Source organism: Microtus ochrogaster, chromosome 21, assembly GCF_000317375.1.
Source record: "Microtus ochrogaster isolate Prairie Vole_2 chromosome 21, MicOch1.0, whole genome shotgun sequence".
In the NCBI taxonomy this organism is placed as follows: Eukaryota; Metazoa; Chordata; class Mammalia; order Rodentia; family Cricetidae; genus Microtus; species Microtus ochrogaster.
The window spans coordinates 35,901,932-35,924,526 of NC_022022.1; the positions used below are offsets into that span (position 1 = coordinate 35,901,932).

The 22,595-nt window shown below is 36.9% G+C and overlaps 1 protein-coding gene across 9 annotated transcripts in view; it reads right to left on the reverse strand.

The window, feature by feature from the left end:
* Pdlim5 (PDZ and LIM domain 5) overlaps positions 1 to 22,595 on the reverse strand; it is a 163,838-nt gene that overhangs the window by 53,031 nt on the left and 88,212 nt on the right. For 2 of the 9 annotated variants that reach the window (XM_026784092.1, XM_013350036.2), the window contains exons 5-9: positions 20,955 to 21,373; positions 15,212 to 15,226; positions 12,884 to 12,901; positions 12,471 to 12,643; positions 12,106 to 12,142 (exon numbers count right to left, since the gene is read on the reverse strand). In XM_026784092.1, coding sequence (XP_026639893.1) covers positions 12,106 to 12,142; positions 12,471 to 12,643; positions 12,884 to 12,901; positions 15,212 to 15,226; positions 20,955 to 21,373 — 662 coding nt within the window. Of the gene's footprint in view, positions 1 to 8,036; positions 11,575 to 12,105; positions 12,143 to 12,470; positions 12,644 to 12,883; positions 12,902 to 15,211; positions 15,227 to 18,193; positions 18,211 to 20,954; positions 21,374 to 22,595 lie in introns of those variants that run through there. The other 7 variants (XM_013350039.2, XM_013350038.2, XM_026784095.1 and 4 more) reach the window with 7 other exon arrangements.

The following is a 22,595-nucleotide window of genomic DNA, read 5'->3' on the forward strand; positions in this document are numbered from 1 at the left end:
AGAGAGAGCACGAGCAAGGAACTCAGGACCGCGAGGGGTGCACCCACACACAAAGAGTTTACTTTTTAAAGAGTGGGTTGAAGAATTCTTCTCCTGCTTCTAGGAGCCATGCTGGTGAAATATTTGAGGATTAAAATTTATAAAATATATATGATACTTTTAAAAGCCAGATTTCTGAGGTTATGAACAATGTATTTGGGGAGTGTCCTATCTATTATTTAGCCAGCCTCCATAAATACTCGTGGGGATTTTTAAATTACTGCACTTAATATGGAGTAGACATCACCGTGTATTCTCTCTCTGACATCCCTAAAATTCATTCCTCTTAGACTTGAAAGTTCTGATTTATAGTAGACTTAGAGCGGTCTAGCTTTCTGCCTTATCTACTGCTTAAATGAGTACTGGTTCCCACCAGGGGACTGGTGCTCCTGCCCCCAGACACATGTGCAGGAACGAGCTTGCAGCCTTAGACGGCTTTTCTCAGTTACTTGCAGATTGCGTGTTTCTTTGCAACCAGGCTTAAGTGTCTCCATTAGCAGCCATGCTAATACTGTATGAGGCAAATCGGTCACGACCACCTTTGCCACTCTGCAGACCAAAGGAGAAGAAAGCTTTCCGGCCTCCAGCCTGCACAGCTGTCTAGTAACCTTAGGCTGGCTTTCCAGCTCCTTCTTTTCTCTCAAGCACAGTCCTTGAACTCTCCTTCTACACCAGGCATGTCAAAACGCCATGGGGTCTTTGAAAGAAATCATCATCAACAACAAACTACCTTTATCTCCTGTTTTCCATGCCCCTTTACAGTCAAACGAAATAACTATCTACTCACCACTTGTCACACTTCTGCCCCAACAAAACCATGTTCTTGCCAGGTCCACTAAGGAGTTCGTTATAGCTAAGCTGGATTAACAACAGTCTTTACCAGGCTGGTGGGTAGTGGTGTACACCTTTCCCGGCACTTGAGAGGCAGAGGTAGGTAAACCTCGTTCAAGGCCATCCTAGTCTACAGAACAAGTCCTAGGACAGCTTGGGCTACACAGAGAGACAGTCTTGGGAAAACAAATCAACAAAAAAGTGTATTTATCATGTTTTTATTGTAGTTAAAAACTACAAAACATATGTGTGCTATCATCATTTTAATGTATAGTTCAATACTGTTAAATAAATAACACTATAAAACGACCCCAAAATGTTTCCATTTTGGAAGTCTGCAGTGCTAACCCATTCTACAATTCTAATTTGTCTGCAGGAGTTTGGCACTGCTTTTGCCTTACACAGGGGAATCATCTATTTACCTAGTCTCGGTATCTGATCTAACTGACCAATTCATCTCTTCTGGTAAGCAGTGCCATGACCCCATTATTTGCCATACTCCAGTATTTCACTGACTACTCCTACTATCGAGGTCACTGTCATGGCAACATAATTTGGGGAGCGGCATTATATTCTTTCAATATAACAGTGTCTCTATCTTAGTGATCTGTCATCAGCAGCCTATGTTGTGAGTTCACTTTTAAATCGTGTACCTGATATCAAAATTAAATTAACTTTTTCTCAAAATAAACTCTTAAGACTGCCCCCAAAGTATGTTATCCAAATTGATGGCCATATTCTTATCAAAAACCTGGAAGAAAACCTTGTACATACACTACCTCCACCATGACCTCAAGTTCTATGACCATGTCCCTATTATTCTACCTTGAAATTGCATCTTGAATCCATCCTCCTGCTCCATAGCATAGCCATCATCCTTTCTCCATATAGTCTAAGCACTTTTTATCAGTAGAGGAACAATTATCTACTTTCTTTCTTACTTTACTCTTACCAAATTCTGCCCAATCTAGACTTGTCTTGGTTTAGTCAAAGTGCCTTAATTTTTTTCTTCATATCATTCTTTGTATTAAAAACTTCAGTGGAACTTGCTGTACTTAGGGTAATATCCAAAATCCTCTGCAGGCTCTACAATTACCCAAGAGAACTTTGGGATCTCTCTCAAGTATCTTTGTAAACTACCTTTTCCTTTATTTGTTATACTCCATTCACACCATAGCATTTAATGTTCTGGAAGTAATTTTTCCATAATTCATGATCTTATTAACTTGTAACATTAATTTCATTTCAAAAGACTATTAAGATTTTAGTAAGACAAGAACATGCTTTCTCATTATTTCATATGTAGAAGTTGCATAATCCTTCCAGTAAATGTACAATATAAGTCCTAAAATTATTTATGGAAATTTTCTGAACTATTTCATTTAGTATAGTTACTAAATTAATTATAATAAAACCATCCACTAGCTGTAGTGGATGGAGGAAAGAAAGTAGACTACAGGATGCTAAAGAGCTCCATTAGTAACAAGCTAATTTCACTCATTCAGACTTTAAGAAATTCTATGCAAATTATGCAAGAATGAATTCCCCACAAAAGCAAACCTTTCTTTTCTTGAGATTATAACCACATCATTTTCCCTTCCTCCTCCCAAGGTCTTCCACGTGACCCTCCTTGCTCCTTTGCAAACTCATGGCCTCTCCTTTCATGAGCTGTTTTTACATAGACATAAGTATATTTATAAATATATTCTGAAAAGAACACTCTACTCCAGCTGTAAGATGTTACAGATGTGTCGTATGTTCTAAGGAGTGACCATTAGTGTGCTCGTCCTTGGGGAAGACGATCTCTCCTGCTCTCAGCATTCTTTATTTGCCTGTAGTTCTTATGTAGGGGTCTGTAGACCCTGTAAGTGTGCAGTTGAGGTCTCCTGGGATTTCCCCCATACTTGTTTGCATATCTATTGTTTTTGTCCTTGTTCAACTCATGTTTATTAAGTCATGTTGGTGAAACTTCTGGTTGTAGCTTCTGACATTCCTAGAAAACCCAATTGTACAGCAAACTCACTGTTCCTAAAAATACCTATAGTTCATGAGGCTGATGTATCAATAAACATACAAAATCAAAATGGAATTTCCCATCTGAGCTGACAAGGCTCCCTCCAAGAATCAAAGACCATCTAACAAAAACTCAAACATTGGGCACAAAAAGCCTTCTTTTGAGTTGTTGGTCAGGGATGTTTGTTCAAGACATTCCCAAACCATTACAGGCTATTGCTTTGGGCCTCCATTGCCCCAGAGAGGTAGAAGGTAAGTTCCTATTGCTGATGACATTATGCACTTCAGAAACCGGGCCCAGAGACCACTGAACTGGAAACTGACCTGAATACTTCTTGCTTGAAGACAAGCTTTCATGTCACCAGAAGGTCCCATGCAAGCTATCAATGGGGAGAAGCAACCAACTATTATATTCAGCTATGATGTCTATGAATCAAGGTAAGTAAATCAAAACCTTTTCACTATGTGCTTCTGAGTTTGGGTTATTTTTGCTCCTTTATCTCTTTCATTAACACAAGTTTCACAATCATATTGAAATATTGAAAGCATCACTTCTGTTTCTGCTGCTTCCTTTATGTAATACCCCAAATTAGTGCTGGTTGGTAGCTTCACTTTGTTGATTTAGGCAGAGGCATGTGCCTTTATCAGCAACCACACAACCAAAAGCAACCTGGGGAGAGGGGGCCTGGATTAAAGAACTCATCATGTCTGTGACGAACTGTCTTGATTGAGACTGCTGGGAAAGGGCCCAAACCACGTGTCTTCTGCATCATCCCCAGGCAGGTGAGTCTGGGCTGTGTAAGAAAGCTAGCTGAGCGTGAACCAGTACACAAGCCAGTAAGCAGAGTTCCTCTATGGTGTCTGCTTCAACTGCTGCCTTGACTTCCGACCACAGTTCCTTCAGTGATTGACTGTGCCCTGGAAAGCATGAGCCAAATAAACCTTTTCCTCCCCAAATTTTCTTTGAACATGGTATATAGCACAGCAACGAAAAGCAAACTAGAAAAAGGTACATTTTCTTAATATCATGTGATATGCTTCAAATTTCTTTTATAAAAGTGGTGAATGTTTGATTCCTTTGATACCCTCGATTTTATCACAGCTGTCTAAACATGTTCCTTTTCTGTATAAGAGTTTCAAATTATCCACTGTCTAATCAAGATATAGAAGCATCTGAAGTTATAAAAATCTTCCAGTTCTTTCTCAGTTTCCTTTTTTTTATTTTTTATTTTATTTTATTTTATTTAAATATTTATTTATTTATTATGTATACAATATTCTATCCGTATGTATGTCTGCAGGCCAGAAGAGGGCACCAGACCTCATTCCAGATGGTTGTGAGCCACCATGTGGTTGCCGGGAATTGAACTCAGGACCTTCGGAAGAGCAGGCAATGCTCTTAACCACTGAGCCATCTCTCCAGCCCCTCTCAGTTTCCTTTTTATAAATTTGTAGACTACCATCATAAACAATAAAGAGCATGAAAAGACGAAGTTACTTCAAAAGTTCCCCATGGTTATCCACCCTTGGTATGTTCTGTGCAAAGAAGTGAATTCAGACTCCCAAAGAACAATTAATTGCATCTGTGAGATGAGCACCTGTCACTAAGGCAGACATGGGGCAGCTCAACAGACAGCTTTTCAGTATGTACTAAAGTAGAGAAATGCAAGAGAAGGGACAAGCAACACTGGCTTCAATTTGAAAATCAAGTTCAGGCTGCAGAGATGGCTAAGAGGTTAGGAGCACTGGTTGTTCTTCCAGAAGTCCTGAGTTCAATTCCCAGCAGCCACATGGTAGCTCACAACTATCAATAATGAGATCTGATGCCTTCTTCTGGTGTACAAGCAGGCAGAACACTGTGTACATGAGAAATAAATCTTTTTTTTTTTTTAAAAAAGAAAGAAAACCAAGTTCTTTAAGGAAAGGAAAATTAAGTTGCTTAAATATCCTTCCTCATCACTTTTACTATGTAATGTACTAGCCTAATTTCTCTTTTAAAAAATCATACTACCAAAATAACTAAATCATATAAAGGTAAAAGCAGAATAGTTAAGTACTCTGAAATGTCGATGTGGCTGAAATACTTGAAATGAACTAAAAGCAAAAGGGGTCAATTGAAGACTGTCACGGTGAAGCTGTCTATGACCAATGCTTCTAAGTTGTCCAGCTTGTGGACTATGTTAGAAAGAATGGAGGAGATAGATGTACTTGATATTGCAGTTTTGAACAGATAACAACAACATCATGTTTGCCTCTTTGAAGGTAGGGGAAAAAAACTTAACCCAAGCAGCATCATAGCATAAGGATTACTGCTCTGTAAGCTTGTCCATGTTCTAAGGCATGGTGCTTGCCATTTTTCTGGACTCTACAGATGAGTCAAGTCTACATATCACAAATACTTGTTTTTATTAATAAAAGAGCTTTATAAAAGGCAAAGAGTTACTAATAGTTTTGCAAAGTTCTAACAGTTTTTAGAAGTATACAGAAAGCAATTTGTACATGAAAATACAGAGTACTTAGGAACTGTCTCAAAGATTTCCAAAGGACTGCTCTCAGAAGCAACTCAAGTGTAATGACCACGTAAATTCAGCAGATGGCAACATCTGCATTACAGTCACCAATCCGCTGTTGCTATACCACAGAACAATTTACCAACAGAGCACGAAGGCAGATCAAATACAAATACTCTGTATTTTCAACCCACAAAGACAATTTGTTCGTGGGCCCAGTGTTGACCTCTGATTCTTCTCCAGATTGTCATACATACTGTGTAGGAATGTTTGAGACAGTAGCAGCTGAGGAATTCTAGTTAGGTATTTTCAGAATCACTTTCTAAAATTAGATGGATGTGGAGGTGTTGACATTCTGTCCTTTGGGTTTAAGTGTGATTGTTAACTGATCTCATAAAAATGTATGCAAATATCTTTTGGGGAACAATTCTCACTTTCTCTACAGAATAGTAGTTTGGGGTAGCAAATATGTTTAGCTAGCATGTAGCCTCATGTGTTCATACTCACACATGTGTGTGTGTGTGTGTGTGTGTGTGTGTGTGTGTGTGTGTGTGCACTTGTGCATATGCAAGCCAGAAGTCAACATGTGGTGTCTTGTTCTATCACTTTCCACCTTCACTTTAGACGACCTCTCCATGAACCTGGAGCACACCAATTCAGCAACCCCACACCTTTGTCTTCACCTTACTAGCACACACCACAACAGATTTTTTTTACCTGTGTTTGGGGGGTTAAACTCAGCTCCTCATGTTTGCAAGGCAAGTACTTTACTGATGGAATCATCTCCCCAGCCCCTGCATGTGTCTTAAATATCTTACTATTTAACAAGAGACCAATGTTTCTGAAATAGAATAATGAAGGCATGATATTGGCCAGAAAGTTTTTTCCCACCTTTTATAGATATGTATTTATTCACCTGTGAAAAAAAATTTTAAAAAACACCATTAACTTGCAAGAGAATGTATTAGGAAAATTTCCCACAGTTTGTTTTCAAATTGTCAACAAATAAGTAAATATGACAGGTCTCTGTTCAGAAGTAACTTAGATCCATTCTTCCAGGTGAAAATTCATTCTGATGGTTATAAGCCAGGAGTTCTATGGATATTACTTGGTGTCACGGGCAGCCCTGAGTAGGATATTTAGACTCATTTTTTGAGTGCATGCATATCTGTATTTCTGGTATGGAGATCTAGAAATTAATCCTATTGCTTAATCCACTTCACGTGTGCTTCTTGTTGCCAAGGATGCCTAATACAGTATCTTTCTGATTAAGAGGTAAATGGGAGAGGAATCGTAGATTCTAATCCATCTTCAAGGTGAATCATTCTGTAAACTTTCCTTTACCTATATACTCACTGCTGAATGCATTCAGAAGGAAATAGCGTGCCTATGAGAGTGCCTTTTCTTCCAATCTGTATTTTTATATGAAGACTCTTGTCTTCAAGGAACAAGGTAGAAAGTCAGGATATATAGATAAACACCCATAAGTAAAACCAGAAAAAGAGGTTTCAAGAAAGTTAAATTCTGTATAGTAAATCAAGATAGAAGTGCATGACTTCCACGGTGAGGTGGATGTGGAGAAAGTGAGTTACAGAGAATATGTAAATCACGTTGTGAGATGGAATAAGAAAACTCTGGAGAGGACAGCAGCATTCAAGCCAGTTGTTCTCAGTATCACACCACTGGCACTGAGGCCTGGACACATCTTCAGTAACTTCCTAGCAGCATCTCTAGCCTTGTGGACCTGCCCACTATCCGACTCATTCCCAATAGACATGGAGAGACCAGGAAGTAGAGTTGACAACGTACAGAGAAGAGATGTACCCAGAGAAAATTTATTAAATGGCTCATCAAAAGACAAATACTCAGCATTCTAAAATGCTGCACACTTTCACTTACAACATTCCAACAGCAATCCTTTAGATATACGTTACATGTATTCATGATTTTCCTTCTAAGAGTTCTTCCTTCACCGCTTCATTGACACAGCTCTACCTACAATACCTATTCATTAAGTCTAGATGGCCTATAATGTAACCAACAAAGAAACACTTTTCAAGGCAAAAAAAAAAAAAAAGTAAATGAATCTTCCTTTTAACTTCCATGCACAGTAACTAATCTTTTACTTCAAAGACTTCTTTAATCTTGTGGCTGTGGTCTGTTGTCAAAGATCAAGGAGGAAGGAAAGTAGATTGAAGAAAAAAGTGATGAGAAGATTAGTAAAAGGACCACGCTGTAGGACCTGTGTAACCAAGTCTGCTGACAGCTCTCAGGGTTTAGCATGGAAGGTGCTTATTAGGAAACACTTCTTAAGTCAAGAGCTGGGAAAGAGAGGGGCCAGGTAGCAGGACTCGACAGAGGTGAGGTGCTGTTGTGGAGGAGGGCAGCTCCAGGCAACCTGTCCCAGCAGTCCTGGAGACACAACAGCTATTAGAAGCTGTCTCTGGTAGGCCAACGTGGTCAGACTTCGATCTCCTCTTGCCCATATCAACAGGATCAGCTCACTGAAGTGAGTGCTGGGGGAGTCAGAGTACAGCTGCGTGGCTCACACACATCACACACACAGCTCTCAGGTCCTCCGCTCAAGTGGAAACTCAGTCAGCTACAAATCTGAGAGTACTGATCGCTCTCTTTCTCGCTGTTTCTAATAGCAATTTAAGCTATGATACCTATTTTGCAAAGAATCACCAAGGAAATACTTAATTGCGTCATGAAATTTTAATGGATGGGATAAATCAAGCCAGCTTTATACAGAGAAGCCAGAATCGTTAAATCTACCAACTAAAGTATTACATTCCAACTTTGCTGTCTTATCTGTGTTCCATAGTATATTCTGTTCCTTGCATACCACAAAGACAGTATATGGAAGGAAGCCTTTTTCCCCTCTAAATCTCCACTGAATCTTAATAGAAAAAAATAATAAATTGACAGTGGTCAGGGCTGGACTACTAGGTATATACTTTATTTAACAAGCTGGCAAACCCCCTCCCCAATGCTCTGATTCTTCATTTTAAAATTAACTCAAGTGGTTACATTCAGAATAAAAACTGTTTGCTCACATGCTTAAGAATTAGGTTCATATCTGTTTCCCCTACTCATTTCTGCTACACTGTGTTCTCTGATCTAGAGACCTGCCACACTGTTTTCCACCGGTCTCCTTTGCCTTGAACTCTGCCTGAGATCATCACACAGCTCAGGTCTTATTCTCTACAAAAAGTCAGCACTAAAGCTGAATTCACAGAAAGCCACATAATCTACAGCAATCCTGCCCTGCCTAAGCCAAATCTGTTTTATATTAACCTACTTTATTATCTGTCAATAAAATTACCTTGGACCATCTTGTTTATATGTTTGCCCATTATTTACTGTGGTATCCACAGCACACAGATTGGTGGCTGACAGTCAAATAATCACTCATATGAAAGAATGAACACAGAATGAATGAATCAATGAGTGAGTGGTCATAAATCATATCAAAAATAAAGCAAATGCAAAATTATTTATCTGGATAAACCTAGTTTTAGGGCTGAAGAGATGGCTTGGTGGTTAAGAGCTCTGACTGCTCTTCCAGAGGACACAGGTTCAGTTCCCAGCTTCCATATGGCAGCTCGCAACTGCCTGTAAGTTCAAGATCTGACACCCTCACAGAGAAATATATGCAGGCAAAACAGCAATGAACATGAAATAAAATTTAATAATTTTTTTTGGTTTTTAGAGATGGGGTTTTTCTGAAAATTAATGAATTATTTTTATGAATCCAATTCTATACTATACTTTGGAATTAAAAAATAGACTAGCTACTCTGCAGCCTAATATAATGACTTTATAATATATTTAAGGGCACAATGATAATGAAATGAGCATGACCCTATCACTAGAGTAATATATGTGAGAGGTAACAAAAGTAGATGACTGGGTAAGACACGCCCATTTTCTGACTAGGAAAACATTATGGAAAAAATATGTTGAAAATCACTGGAGAGTAACTTCCCAATTTCATATTAAAAATAAGCCTGTCATAAAGTACATAAAAGAAAGACACAAACAAGGCATAAATAAATCGGGCAACTATCCTTACAAAATACATTGTGTAAACTTTTATAATATCTGGCTAGATTTTTGTGCTAGGAATACACACTGTCCCAGAAGAGTCACTGGGCTCAGGAATTCCAATTCTGGCAGGACGAAATGGAACATCTTCCCAATGCTGGCTGTACGCCGATTCCCACTCCTGGGAAGGCAGACGACTTCGGTCATCTGCACTTGTGATGATATATTAGATACTATTGGCATTAGACAAGGTACTCAACTCTTATTTCAACACCATCTATTTCAAGTTTAAAAAAAGTACTACACATATTCTTTGTATTAGGAAAAATGTTTTATTTTTCTAAAATTATTCTAACGGTTCTTTGAACTCTATAGTTACTCGAGAAAACTGGATTTTGGTGGGAATATATCATCTTTACTCTGATACTTCATTTTTTAGTGACACTAACTCAATCTTGTTTCAGATACTATCTTTTGAAATAATGAATAATTGCTAGGTACAGAAAGGCCTGGTAAAAGAAAGAGTTTCTTCCATAGGACAGAGATGCAGTAAACACTGGGTCTAAAATCAAGATCATATGGCAAGCCTTTGAATATCTAAGAAATACTTCAAAAAGGATATCCTTCATATCACAGGGGCAGTGGCAGACACAGCTAAATCCTAGAACTACTTTCAAATGCATCTGACAGGACAACTGTTGCATAATAACAAATCACTAACTGAAATTAATATTAGTTGCCTCAACTTATCCACAATACTTCTGGTCTATGTTGACACTGAAGTAGAGAACACTGGGAAAAGTAAAAATTGATCTTTGAATGTGGGCCAGAACCCCAGTAATCACTGTTTAACAAGGAAAAACTCTTGGCTTTGTCCAGGAAGATGGATAATAGAGTGTTCACATAAGATGCTGCCTTAAATAACTAACAATTCTGGAGGACAAAAGAGAAGGCTGGGTTTTTGCCATGTGTTACTTTCACATTTTGATAACTTGATGAATTGAAAACTTCTCCAAATGAAAAGACAATGTAGTTACTCATCCTACTAAAGTAACATTTTAACAAGCCCTGAGCAGCAAGTCACTAGCCTCAAAGAAATAAGTACAGAAGCAAGGTACAGACAACTTTATTACAATTCTTTCCAAACTTCAAAATGCATTTATCGCTAAGTTTAGACTACTATATAATCTATTATATTACAAGGCAGAAAGCAGATACTTCATTTCCCTGTACTGCCCAAAATACAGCTATGTAAGAATAGCAGCAACACACAGTAGTTTCAAACACTATCAGGAACATTTAAATTGAAACTTATTTTATGCTATTTTCCTCCAACATAAAGAAAAAGCAAATCTATCTTCTACATGTCTTACTGTTGACACCTAGAATTTGGATATTCCATGAAAACACCTACCAGCTTAGATACACTTCCTCAGTAGATGACACAATCTTTAACTGAAGTAAAATAATACTATGTTTCCCCACTGCAAGCAAGAGCAAAATATCTTTTTTGTAGCCACGTGAACAATAGGCTTTTAAAGACACCTGAGTCCACAATGAGCTTTAATCGTCTTCTCTACTGAAGCTGCTACCTCATATTTGCTCTCTTAACTGTTTACAATGTGAACATCCCCTAATGGTGAACTTGAAGGTAAACTTGGGAAATATCATAGCATAAGGAAATCACTTTCCTAATTAGACAAGGACATTATTTGTTCATCTACCCCTGCTTCAATCGACAAACTAGATCAACCTTACAAAAGGACAACCATGACCCAAACAGTGAAAATACCTGTAAATATACTGAAAGGGTCTAGTCACTTCCTTTTTTTCCCTTTGGTTTTGCACCTGTTAGCTACCAATTAGGAGAAAACGTGTTCGTTCTTCTCGTTTTCACAACTGGAAACTGTTAGGATAGTATAGAAACGTTCTAGTTTTCGCGAGACAAATGTGAAGCAGAAACTGCTACGAACTGGAAAGAGAGAAGGTGAATGAAACGCATGGCTGGCTGCTTGGGTGGGGAAGCAAGGCTCATAGTCACTGTACGTTAAGAGCACGTGCTGAGACTTCATGGTGCCAGTCACGTAATTTTGTATATTTGGGACTAAAGACGTGAAGGGGTATCTTTTCCCTGTGGAAATAAAAAAAAGAGTGACAGAAGAGTCATAAAAGGTGAAAGGAAAAGATTCTATACTAATTCCAGCATGCAGAAAACATGCCCTGTAAAAGCTGAATTTCAGACAGCTGTTTTGTTAAAAATAGCAGCATTCAAAAGAATAGAGTTTTTGGAAATACAGAAATTAGTCTACAGGGTCCTCTTGAAATGTTTTTTATGCACCAAATAAAGGGAGTTCGAGACAACACAGGAAACCCATTCACTGAAATTTGTACTGTTAGTAAAACATTCCCCAAATGTGCTGTACCCACTCATTATGTCAATATTAAAGAAAATATGTTTTAGACAAAAAAATCCAGACAGTATCAACTAAATTGGAAATCTGTAGGTTGCATGTTTAGGTCACACTAAAGGCACCATGGGTTAAATGCTTAGTTTCTATTTACTAAAACAACAAAAGTGTAACATTACACTTGAAAGTTTGATAACAGCAAATTAAGACCATTCATGAAAACAAAGCATTCGATTCACTAAAAGAGAACTTACTTTGCCTTCTTTGTATTATCATTTTCAGATTCCTTCACTGCAATGTAAATAAGATACAAAATTAACTTTTAAGTTCTTTAACTTTAAAATCACTCACATAATTATCTGTGTGAATTAATGTCAGCTGTTGAAACCACATGGAGCAATTAAAACAAACCCATACCATATTTACACTGGCTATATACCAAGGCTAGAGTGCGCCCCCCTTCTCAATGCAACTCCCTGGACTGAAATCTTGCTATACACAACATAATTTACGTGCAATCTTTACCAGGACTGTTTTTCTGTAACTGCCGATAAGCCTAGATGTTACTATCAGAGCCAAAAAAACATTCCTCGTCTAAGATCTCTAAACGTTCACTCACGATGTTCAGTCCCAGTGATCTGGGCAAGGATCCGGAAGGAACGAGACTGAGTTGTTCCAGTCCGTGGGCGCCAGTCTTCAGTGTCCTCAATCAGCCTCTTCTTGCTGGCATCACTGTGAGTGGGGATGTGATAAAACTCCGTGTTGCGCTCCACAATGTGTTTTCTTGGTGGGCTAGAAAAAAGGAAATAATAATAGTTACAATTTAAACTACATTGATGATAAAAAATGGTCTCTGATGAACTATTTCTAATTTATACATTTACTTCTCAATATTCCTTTTATATACATTGATTGTGTAAATATATTAAATTAAAATACCCTTCTAAAAAGACATAGTAGTAAAATAATTTTATAGGTTAGTACAAACAATGATAAATGTATAAACAATAAACAACTGAACAGCAAGATTACCGTTTCGGTGGAATTTTCCTTTTAAGTGACAGAAGGAGGCAGCAGCAGAAAAGATTCCCAACATGAAGAAAACGAAAGAAGAATAAGGAAAGCAGACAATGAGAGTCGAAGGCAGTAAAAATCCAATGATTTGAAATGACTGTGCCATATAAATCAATATGAACTATGACTTAGCCAGTTAAATATCCTAGAATTTATCCTAGAATTCCTCATGGGATTGGTTTTTACATCTTAAGTAGCAAATATACAAGTTTTGGAAATTTTGGAAAGGACCCTAACAACCTTCTCAATCGTGTTTACAGTATTTTTATCTCACACAAAGGATGTTCCAAATGAACACAGTGAAGTTCTGTGGTTTCTTTAAGAGACCAAGGTTGAGACCCTGACTCTAGATAGAATTCTTCACAAGTGTGATTTTGGACAAGTCCATCTCACTGAGCCTCAGTGTTTTCATTAACAAAGAAAACACAAAGTAGTGTTCTGAGAATTAAGGCTGATAATATATGCCAAAGACAGAAAGAAATAGTAAGATATCCAAATAATGAGTTTGCCAAGAACATTCATATTTTTATTAATATAGCATAAATATTAAGGAAATCACAATATTCATTATTTATCATTTCAGGATCGACTGAACTGAATAAATACTTTCAACTTCTCCTGAAATGAGACAAATGAAATATTTCAGAAAATAAACAAGAGCTCAGGACTTATCTGGCAGACTGTTATCCTAGGATCTGAGTACAGCAAATGTTCTAAATGAGGCCAGATGTGGATGTAAGACCTACTAGGTTAGCGTACCACAGACAATCACCGCGCCAAAGGACTGCCAGCATTCTAATAGGCACGCCATCGAAAACCTACCTCAGCACCTTAGCTTTTCCTAGCTAGTGACACTGGCTTTGGAGTCACGTGGACAGTTTGAAGGACCTTGCCCCCCACTTAATATGTTTTACAGAGGTAACTTAACTGCTCTAAATCTCAGATTCTCCATTTGAAAAAGGGGGAATTGAGTCTTAAAGGTGGTTCTGAGGAATGAATGAGGAGGATGATACATGCAAACAGATTTTCCACGGGTCATGATTCACAGAAATCATCATACTGTCCTTCAGAGAATAGAAAATTAGCTGTGATGCATGAGTGTAAGTGACAGACATACATAAAAGAAGAATCAGTATGTGTGCAGCGAGACAGCAGGACACATAATTTACAGTGATATTTCACGACTATGGAAGTGAACTACCTAACCGACATTTGTGAATACCGAGCAATATCTAACCCTTTGAAGAACAGACAAAAATTCCAAAAACTAGGAAAAAGACTGAAGTTATTTATAAAAACATAGCCTTTGGCATATATAAAACAGCTCTTAATTTTATATAAGTACTTGAAAAAATTTGTAGCAGCTAACAAACTTATTAAGCTTTAAGCTTCCCTTTAATTAGTCAGTAAGCGCTGCTTATTAAGTTATTACCAATTACTAGTGTTATTAGGTTCTCACGCAGTCCAGGCTGATCTCAAAGCCTGGTAGGCGGCTCAACTGGCCTTTAACTTCTGATCCTCCAGCTTCCATCTCCCCAGCACTACGAGAATTACAGGCTGTGCAGTCACACTCAGCTCAGGCAGTGGTGGGGATGGAACACTGATTTGCTTTAGCCTCTGTGCAGGTTCCAGCTATAAGATCATAAAACAATGGCTTTAAGCTAAGAATAATAATATAACACCATGGAGTAGTTCACATGACGTGTCTATAGAAAATAGAGTATAACTTAGACCTTATGGCACTTACTACCACAGCTTCAAATTCTCAGATTAAATAACAGGATTTTTCTAAACAATTATGGAGTTCTTCATCATTGTGAAAATTTGAATATGATGACTGTTGTTAAAAAGGAATATCAATGAATTTTAAGGATTTTAAAAATCGTTGAAAATAGAATAAATTTAACTCAGAAGAGTAAGTAATGTACTTCAAAATACAGACATTCAAAATTAGGAAGCTCACCCACACTTATTTTTTAAAACAATACTAAAAAAGGGGAATACCTAGATTATATTTCTACTCTAGTGAATGATGCTTGTAATGGTACCCACGCCCCTTAAGTTAGCTTTACTAAAGTTTTCTACTGTAGAGATGTGGGCATTCCAAACATACCCACTGCGTATTCATATGAAGGTTTCTAATGTGAAAAGCCCGTTTTTAAAATGTTCCTTAATATATTCGATAATCCTTGTAATGAAATAATACTAAGATTTGCTAGGGTGGAAACTGAAAAGTTAGAGACAGAATAATAGGAATTATCAGACAAACCATTAGAAAGTACTTACACAGTGCCAGGGTTACTGAAGGAGAAATAATTCACACAGGAAAGATGTGAGAGAGGAGACATGGATGTTCCCAGGATGATGGAAAACAAGAGACAGCAGAGAAGGGGAGCAAAAAGGAGGAGAAGAAGGATTAAAAAAGAAAAGAAACAGAGAATCCAAAACAATTTAAAAGAAGGCACATGAGCATCATGCTTCAAACCAATCACAGGAGCACAGAGAAGTAGGCAGATGTTAGTCAAACTTCTGCTGCATCGCTAATGTGAGACCAGCAGTTTAACAGCCATGTTTATCCCACAAAACACTGACAACGACTTTATATATTAATGTTAGTCCTAAGTTCCTGAATACCAAAAAAAACCCATGTATCCTTTTAATGTCTAGGTTTTTTTTTTAAAGAAAATTATTTTAGTATGAATCAAACTCTTATTTACCTATAAAAGCACATGAAAAAGTAGAATCTTATATATCACTTAGAAATCATTTAGAATGTATTTTAAAATCAGAAAAGAAACTGTTCAGTATCACATTGCATGAATATATTAAAAGTAACTATAATCTCTTCCCATAAATCATTACATAAGAGAGTGTTACACTGAATTTTCTTCTTAAAATGTAGTGTTTGATGTAAGGGTAGAAAGCACAGCAGACTAGGAACAGTGAGCTCTCTATCAGCGCTCACATTCCTCCCTTCTGCCCATGACCACCACCCTCATTCATAAGGCCAGGAACCTCAGAAGCAGTATGTGGGAACTACATAGTTCTGTATTACTGGGGATAGAATTATTGCTCAGAAAGGTCTATCTGATGTGATATGGTAAAAGAACTCATTGAATAATACCTGGAGAAGGGGAACTTCAAGACACAATTCATTCACACAGCCTAACATGAGCAGAATTATTAAAAACAAATACATCTGTGTTCCATTACAGATCGAGAACCAAGTATAAATGCTATATTGCTTTATAAAAGAACATGTTGTTGGTTCTTCGACTCTGCAATTAAACCTAGAGTAGAAATTTATTATAAACAAAGTGAGAAAAACTGCCTACCAGTTTTAACGTTAAAACTGAATAGAGTTGTGGTACTTTTACATGTTGACATCAACATCGACATAACAGAGGGCTCAGCTCCATTGAGTGAGGCTGGGCACAACACTTTCTATCCCACCATGCAGAAATATTGCTCTGCAACTTAATTTTTTATATACAATTGTAGACATAGTCCAATAGTTTAAAGTTGATGGAAAATATTTTGTGTTAATATGAAATTGTAGAGGCAATATTCTGGGTTGAATGGCATAAGCAGATAGTTGATTTCAACCTAAAGAAATTATTTGAATATAACCAAAAAATATTTTCACATATTTTAGAAAATAATGCTCAAATAGATAAGCTTCATATGTAGCAATGTCAATTTGATAGCCAGATAGCCTGTACTAGCTAAGATGTACATTTCTCATGCCATGGGCAAAGTACATCTCCAAGAGGCTCATATTCTTCAACGGCAAAATGGGTTGCTTATTTCTGTCCTTTCGCATTCTTACAAGGGCTTACATGAAAAAGTACTTGAGAGCTATTCAAATACTAGTTTGTAGGCCCAACAGTTCATGAATACTCAAGAACAGTGCATTCCAAGTGCAGCCTATGCGTATTAACCCACGTGTAGGGTCGTCTCTACAAATAGATACCAAATCAAAATGATAGAACGATATCCAAGTGACAACAGGTGACATAATGAAAGACACAACCAAATTTGGATCAGGATCAAATCTTAGCTCCCATACAAGAAGCTTGACAAGAAAATATATTTCTGCTCACTCAGCTGAATAAGAATTAGGTTATTGTCATATAATTAGAAACACAGTAAAATACAGAGTAATACCCAATAACTTAATGGATCTGAATTATGAGCTTTGAAAATATCTGCTTAATATAAATGTTTCAACGGGTTTTTGTTGTTGTTGTTGTTGTTTTTTAATTTCAAGTGGCATGTCCTCCTTTTTTTCAAACAAGTTATGTGCTACACTAGAAACTACTAGCTGCCCAGTTTTTATATGCAATAAGTTAATTTTCAATATACAATAACTATGGTGTCTGAGTGTTTTACTAATGTGTTTGGGTCAATCAATAGATTGCAGTAAATCAGAAAGGTGTTCTAACAACTCAACAGCTAACTCTCTTGAATATGTCTGAAGCACACATTCCCTATTTCCAAAGAGGCTTCACTGTGGTGTCCAGCTTAAAAAGAAAAAAAACAAAAACAAAAACAAAAAAAACCTTCAGTACATGTTCAGAATAATCACAGCTCAATTAATAAAAAAAATGCTAAATTATTGCTAGAATAAGTTTTTAATCTTCTGGTAAAGATCATCATTACGAGTAAGTTTAATGTCGGCATGAATTAAAAAAAACAGTGGTTTTCAAACATCTATGTCTACTAAGTGATACACTTAATAAACTGGTAACTGTATCTTTTGAGTAATTTTAAAATATATGGACTTTTCAATATTCACACAGAAACAAGCACACTACACAAAGACATCTAAATCTGCTAGTAGTATTATGTGATATAATTCTCCAGGAAATCATATAGGTATTAGGTAATTTAATCTAGGAAATACTGACTTTTAATGTCAATTAGAAATAATTCAGTATTGTATATATTTTTTACTACTGGTACAAGTTTTTATAGTTCCTCATCTTTGTCTTGTAACACTCTTAACTAATGAGAATTAAATCCCCCAAGCATTACCTTTCAGCCACTGCACAGAAAACCCCATGCATCTTTTGATATAACTTAAGTAATACTACTTACTACTATAAAGCACAATAACATACCAGTGCAAACCAAAGCTTATTGAAAACATTTTTTAAGTTACAATTCTTTTGCAAAATTTAATTTAATTTTGCAAAAACTGAGCAGTCATGCTGTTTACTCATATATAAATCACCATATTTCCTCTCCAGTAATGCAGATACTAACTTTGTCACGTGTGTCTTCTGTGAAGAGAAAAGCATTTTAAACCATTATTTGATTATATCATTAACTTTCTAATCTTTCAAGGCCAGATTCTTCAAAATACCACATAACAAACTGTTAGTAGTTGCAGCCAAGAAAGCTGAAATACAGGCCACATGAAAGACTTACCTCCTGAGAGCAGGGGCACATTATAATGCAGGGCATGTGGACAGTGAAATGCAAATCAGTTCATCTAGTTCATGTAAAAGAGTTTGTCTCCAGTCAGGAATATAAAGCCTTGCTCTGTGTTTCATGGAGTAAGGAGGTACCAGAGAGAGCGGCATGCCAAGAACAATAATTTATATACAGAAAAGAGACTGAAATTTCTTAAAGGTGCCTTAATCATTACTAGTTACAAAAAAAAGAATGCTTACGATAATGTTAAGTTACTCTCAGAACCACCAATACACTAGCCAGACTTCCTACTATACGGGAAATAGCTAGTTTACATCTTATTACTGACACCCAATAAACACGTGTTTGTGTCTCCTGTTTACTGATTCAATACAAATTTGGATGGGATACCTATGAAACTAACAAATTAGCCAACCATTTCAAATCGCTTAAAAACTAACAGTCCTGATATTTGGAGGAAAAGATAACTCAGCCATTTACTCTTACATCCTTCTGAACTTTTAATCCTTTGGTCATTGGTGGGCGTTATTTTAAAAGTAATTAATAAAGAGCAATCACCCTCAACTTTATGAGAGCTTTGTTTTACTGACATCATAAAAATCTGAGAAGCCAAGCAGTCAGAAGTCTGACAGGTTGATACCTAACATGGAGAAAGTGTACATCAATGCTGCAAAACACTAACAGCCAGAAAGGCCCATGGCTGACTGGTCAAGTATGTGACTTTTTACTCCTCCAGTCTAAATGTGCTAAAGAAAGAACACTACAGATTGGCCTTAGAATTTAACAGGCACCAAACTGTGTTCTTACTGGCCTAACATCTGGACAGCATTTGACATCCAGCTATTTTTAAACACTTTCACTTTGCAAATGCAAAGCAGTAGCTTGCTTGTTAATGATGCAAAACATGTAATAATCCCTTTTATCTTCATTTTTGCACTGTGGTGAGCACAAGGCATGTGCTTGATGAACACTTGCCGACTCATTAGGAAGCTGCCACTAAGGCCCTGAAACTAGAGCACTGTCATTTTGGCCTGAAATAAGCTCCAAATCATTTCAAGCCTAATTACTAAAGGAATGTTTACCACGCACAAATTGAAACTTTGTGAATTCAAGAGTTTTCCATAACTTCACTTTGCTTTTACCTCAAAAAGACTTTATTATAAAATTTCCAGAAGTGTTAAAAGGTTAAGATATGTTAAGTGATAGTTAAGACCTGACTACCTCCCGTGGGCTTTCTATCTACACAAACTAGAATTTAAGAAACATAGTAAACCTGCTTCAGCATTTGATAGGCAAGTCATTTTCTTCTGATTACCTAGTCTGATTATTTCAGTATTATTGTCATAAAATAGACATAGAAGAAAAAAATATTACCAAACATACACATACTGTTTGCCTTTCAAAAGAAGAGACAACATTTTGTGAAGGGCAATAATTGATTTCAATGTCTACATTAATACTTTTTTAAAAAGCTACCCACAACCACAGGACCAAAGATGCACAACCGAGTAGCTCTCCTTGCTCCCTGAGCAGCAGCCTGGAGCTGTGCCACCTCCTCTTTCAAAGCCTAGGAGCTGGCATGGCAACAATGCGACAGAAAGCACATCCTCTTCATTAAGTAAGTTAACATTCCAGAGGGGTTACATCTCTCAGAATGGGCCTATCTCCACAATTATTTTAATTATAAATTTCCTGGAGACTTGCATCAGAGAAGTTTATCAGATATGCTTAGTATTTCCCTTTAAAAGTACATTTTATCACAACAAAACCTAACAAAATTGTATGTAGATCACCTTATCTTCAAATAACTTCACTAAATTCTGAAAGACCCAAATTTGCTACCTAGAATAAGGCTTCAGAAACGTATGTGCAACCTTAAAACTTGGGTCTTCAAATACTTTAGTGTGTTCAACACAGTTTTAAAACTGCAATGCCCAAACACAAAATTGTAATGGAATTTTCAAAAATTGCTACTTTTATTTAATGTCCCTTATAGTTTAAATGCATTCATCTTTTTTAAAAAAAATCTATATATTGTTTCAAGTGCTGAATATCACTCATTTTTTTAAATTACTGATTGCATTTAAAGAATAAATTCCTGATAAAATATACCTAAAACGAATACTAACTATCTGCTCTGGGCTAACAATTTATACAGAGACGTGAGTCAGAAGTCGACATGTTTTCAGCTTTCTAGACTACATCCTGGAGAAGAGAGATGGCTACAAACTCATGTCCTCTCTCTTGGAGAACAATTACAATCACACCGCTGAAACCTGTGGAGACAAGAAAAAGGATGGAAATTTTGAGGCTAGATTTGCCTTGCATTGTAAGTGCCAGCTGCTCAACACTGTGCAGGACCGTGGAGAGAAAAGTTGAAGAGTATGTTGCAGGCTCAGAATACATCAAAATGCATCATTAAGTTCTGATTTAACTTCTAACTGCTTTATACAAGTACTTTGTAAATAAACGAAGGACACTGTTAGTGCAGCAAGTATAACTTCATCTTTCTTCAAAGGACAGCTGAAGAAAAAGGAGATGTTTTCCTGGAAATTATCTGAAAGAGCAGAAACTACCCTTGTCCACCTACCCATTTTGCTGTTTAATGTCACCCTGGGATCCTCTTCTCTGTCCCTCTGCTAGCTCCTGAGCAGGCTCGGAACACACGCTGGTGACTGTGGGCTGCCGTGGGACATTAACTGCAGGTTTACCAGTGTTCAGTGTAGATGAACACTGGTCAGCGCTAAGATTGGCATTGACATGCAGTCCGGATGCAGAGAATGGGGGAGGGGTGACAGCAGCCACAGGTGCAGGGGAAGCATGTGATGAAGTGGTGGCATGGGCTGGGGTGAAGGCTGACGATGGTGATGGGATGGAAGTGACTTTTGGTGAAGACACAGAACCAAAGGGCCGAGGAACTTTATTGTAGGCCGCGTTGGTTGTGGAAGTGACTTTGGATACGGCAGGAGATGTAATGGGCACAGGTTTAACTACTTCTTTAGGTTCACCCTATGCAAAAAAAAAAAACATAAACATATACAAAAACACAGCAAATACATGCAAAACACACTGAGTGCAAACATGTTGATTTTTAAAAAGACGAAACGCAATTATGTAAGCAGTGCAAAAACATTTTCAGGAAAAACGAATAGTTGATAAAGCATAGCATGCATGCTAACTGATCTCAACAGGCGTAGCAAGAATGTACACAGTAAACACATTTTCATCTATAAAAATGACAGTTTCAAAATATTTAGGAAACAGAGCAGAAAAACCAGGAGAGGGAAAAAAAAAACCCTAAAGACCATCATTAAATGTCTACTTAGATATATTTTAAAGGAATAATTTTATTACACATAAACATAATGCTACTAACTGAAACATCTTATTAAAATACCCAAAGGCTCAATTATAACTCCATCTTTCTAGCATTTTTTTCTTTCTTTCCACAGTATAATTAGTTGAGTCATGAAAATCACCAAGTTTTAAACTCTTCAATTAAAAAAAAAGAATGAGGAATTCACCAAACTCAAAGTATGTGATACACACTATTATGGATAAAGAATTTGGGGGAACAAAACGTAAAGCAGATGAACAAAAAACAATTATCCTGCGTTTCTCCTATGATCTACTTCTGTTTCCCCTTCTCAGTGAATTAAGATATTATTCAGGGATAAAATTATTTTTCTTTTTGAAAATAAAATATTTATGTCTCATGAAGAAAAATATATTATATATCTCCTCATTGCCTGGAGCAATGTAAGAAAATGTAAGCAAGGTAAGAAGAGCAATTCCTTCTAAAATTACCAGTGTTGGTAAACCTTCATCTGGACACATTCTAAAAGCCCTCATTAAAATGAGATTATATTTCTACAACACTGAAAAAAAAACCCAAAAACTTTCACTCTACCATCCCAAATCAGATCTTTAAGAAATATATATTGGTGGCTCAAATGCTTAATTACAAGGGGGGAGGGCATATAAATCTTATAAATTTTTATTAATTGATAAAAGTTAGGGCTGAAACAAGTAAATTAAATGAACAAATGAATACACTGCCCATCCCCCCCAAAAAGAGTGAGAAAGTCTTCAAAGAGAGTAAACCAGATGATTAAAAACACTGGTTCGAGGTAATGTGAGATAGATAATGGCCAATAACCTAATCCAAGATCACTAACCTAATCAACTAATCCCTAATCCAATACCCTAATCCAAGATCACTAACCTAATC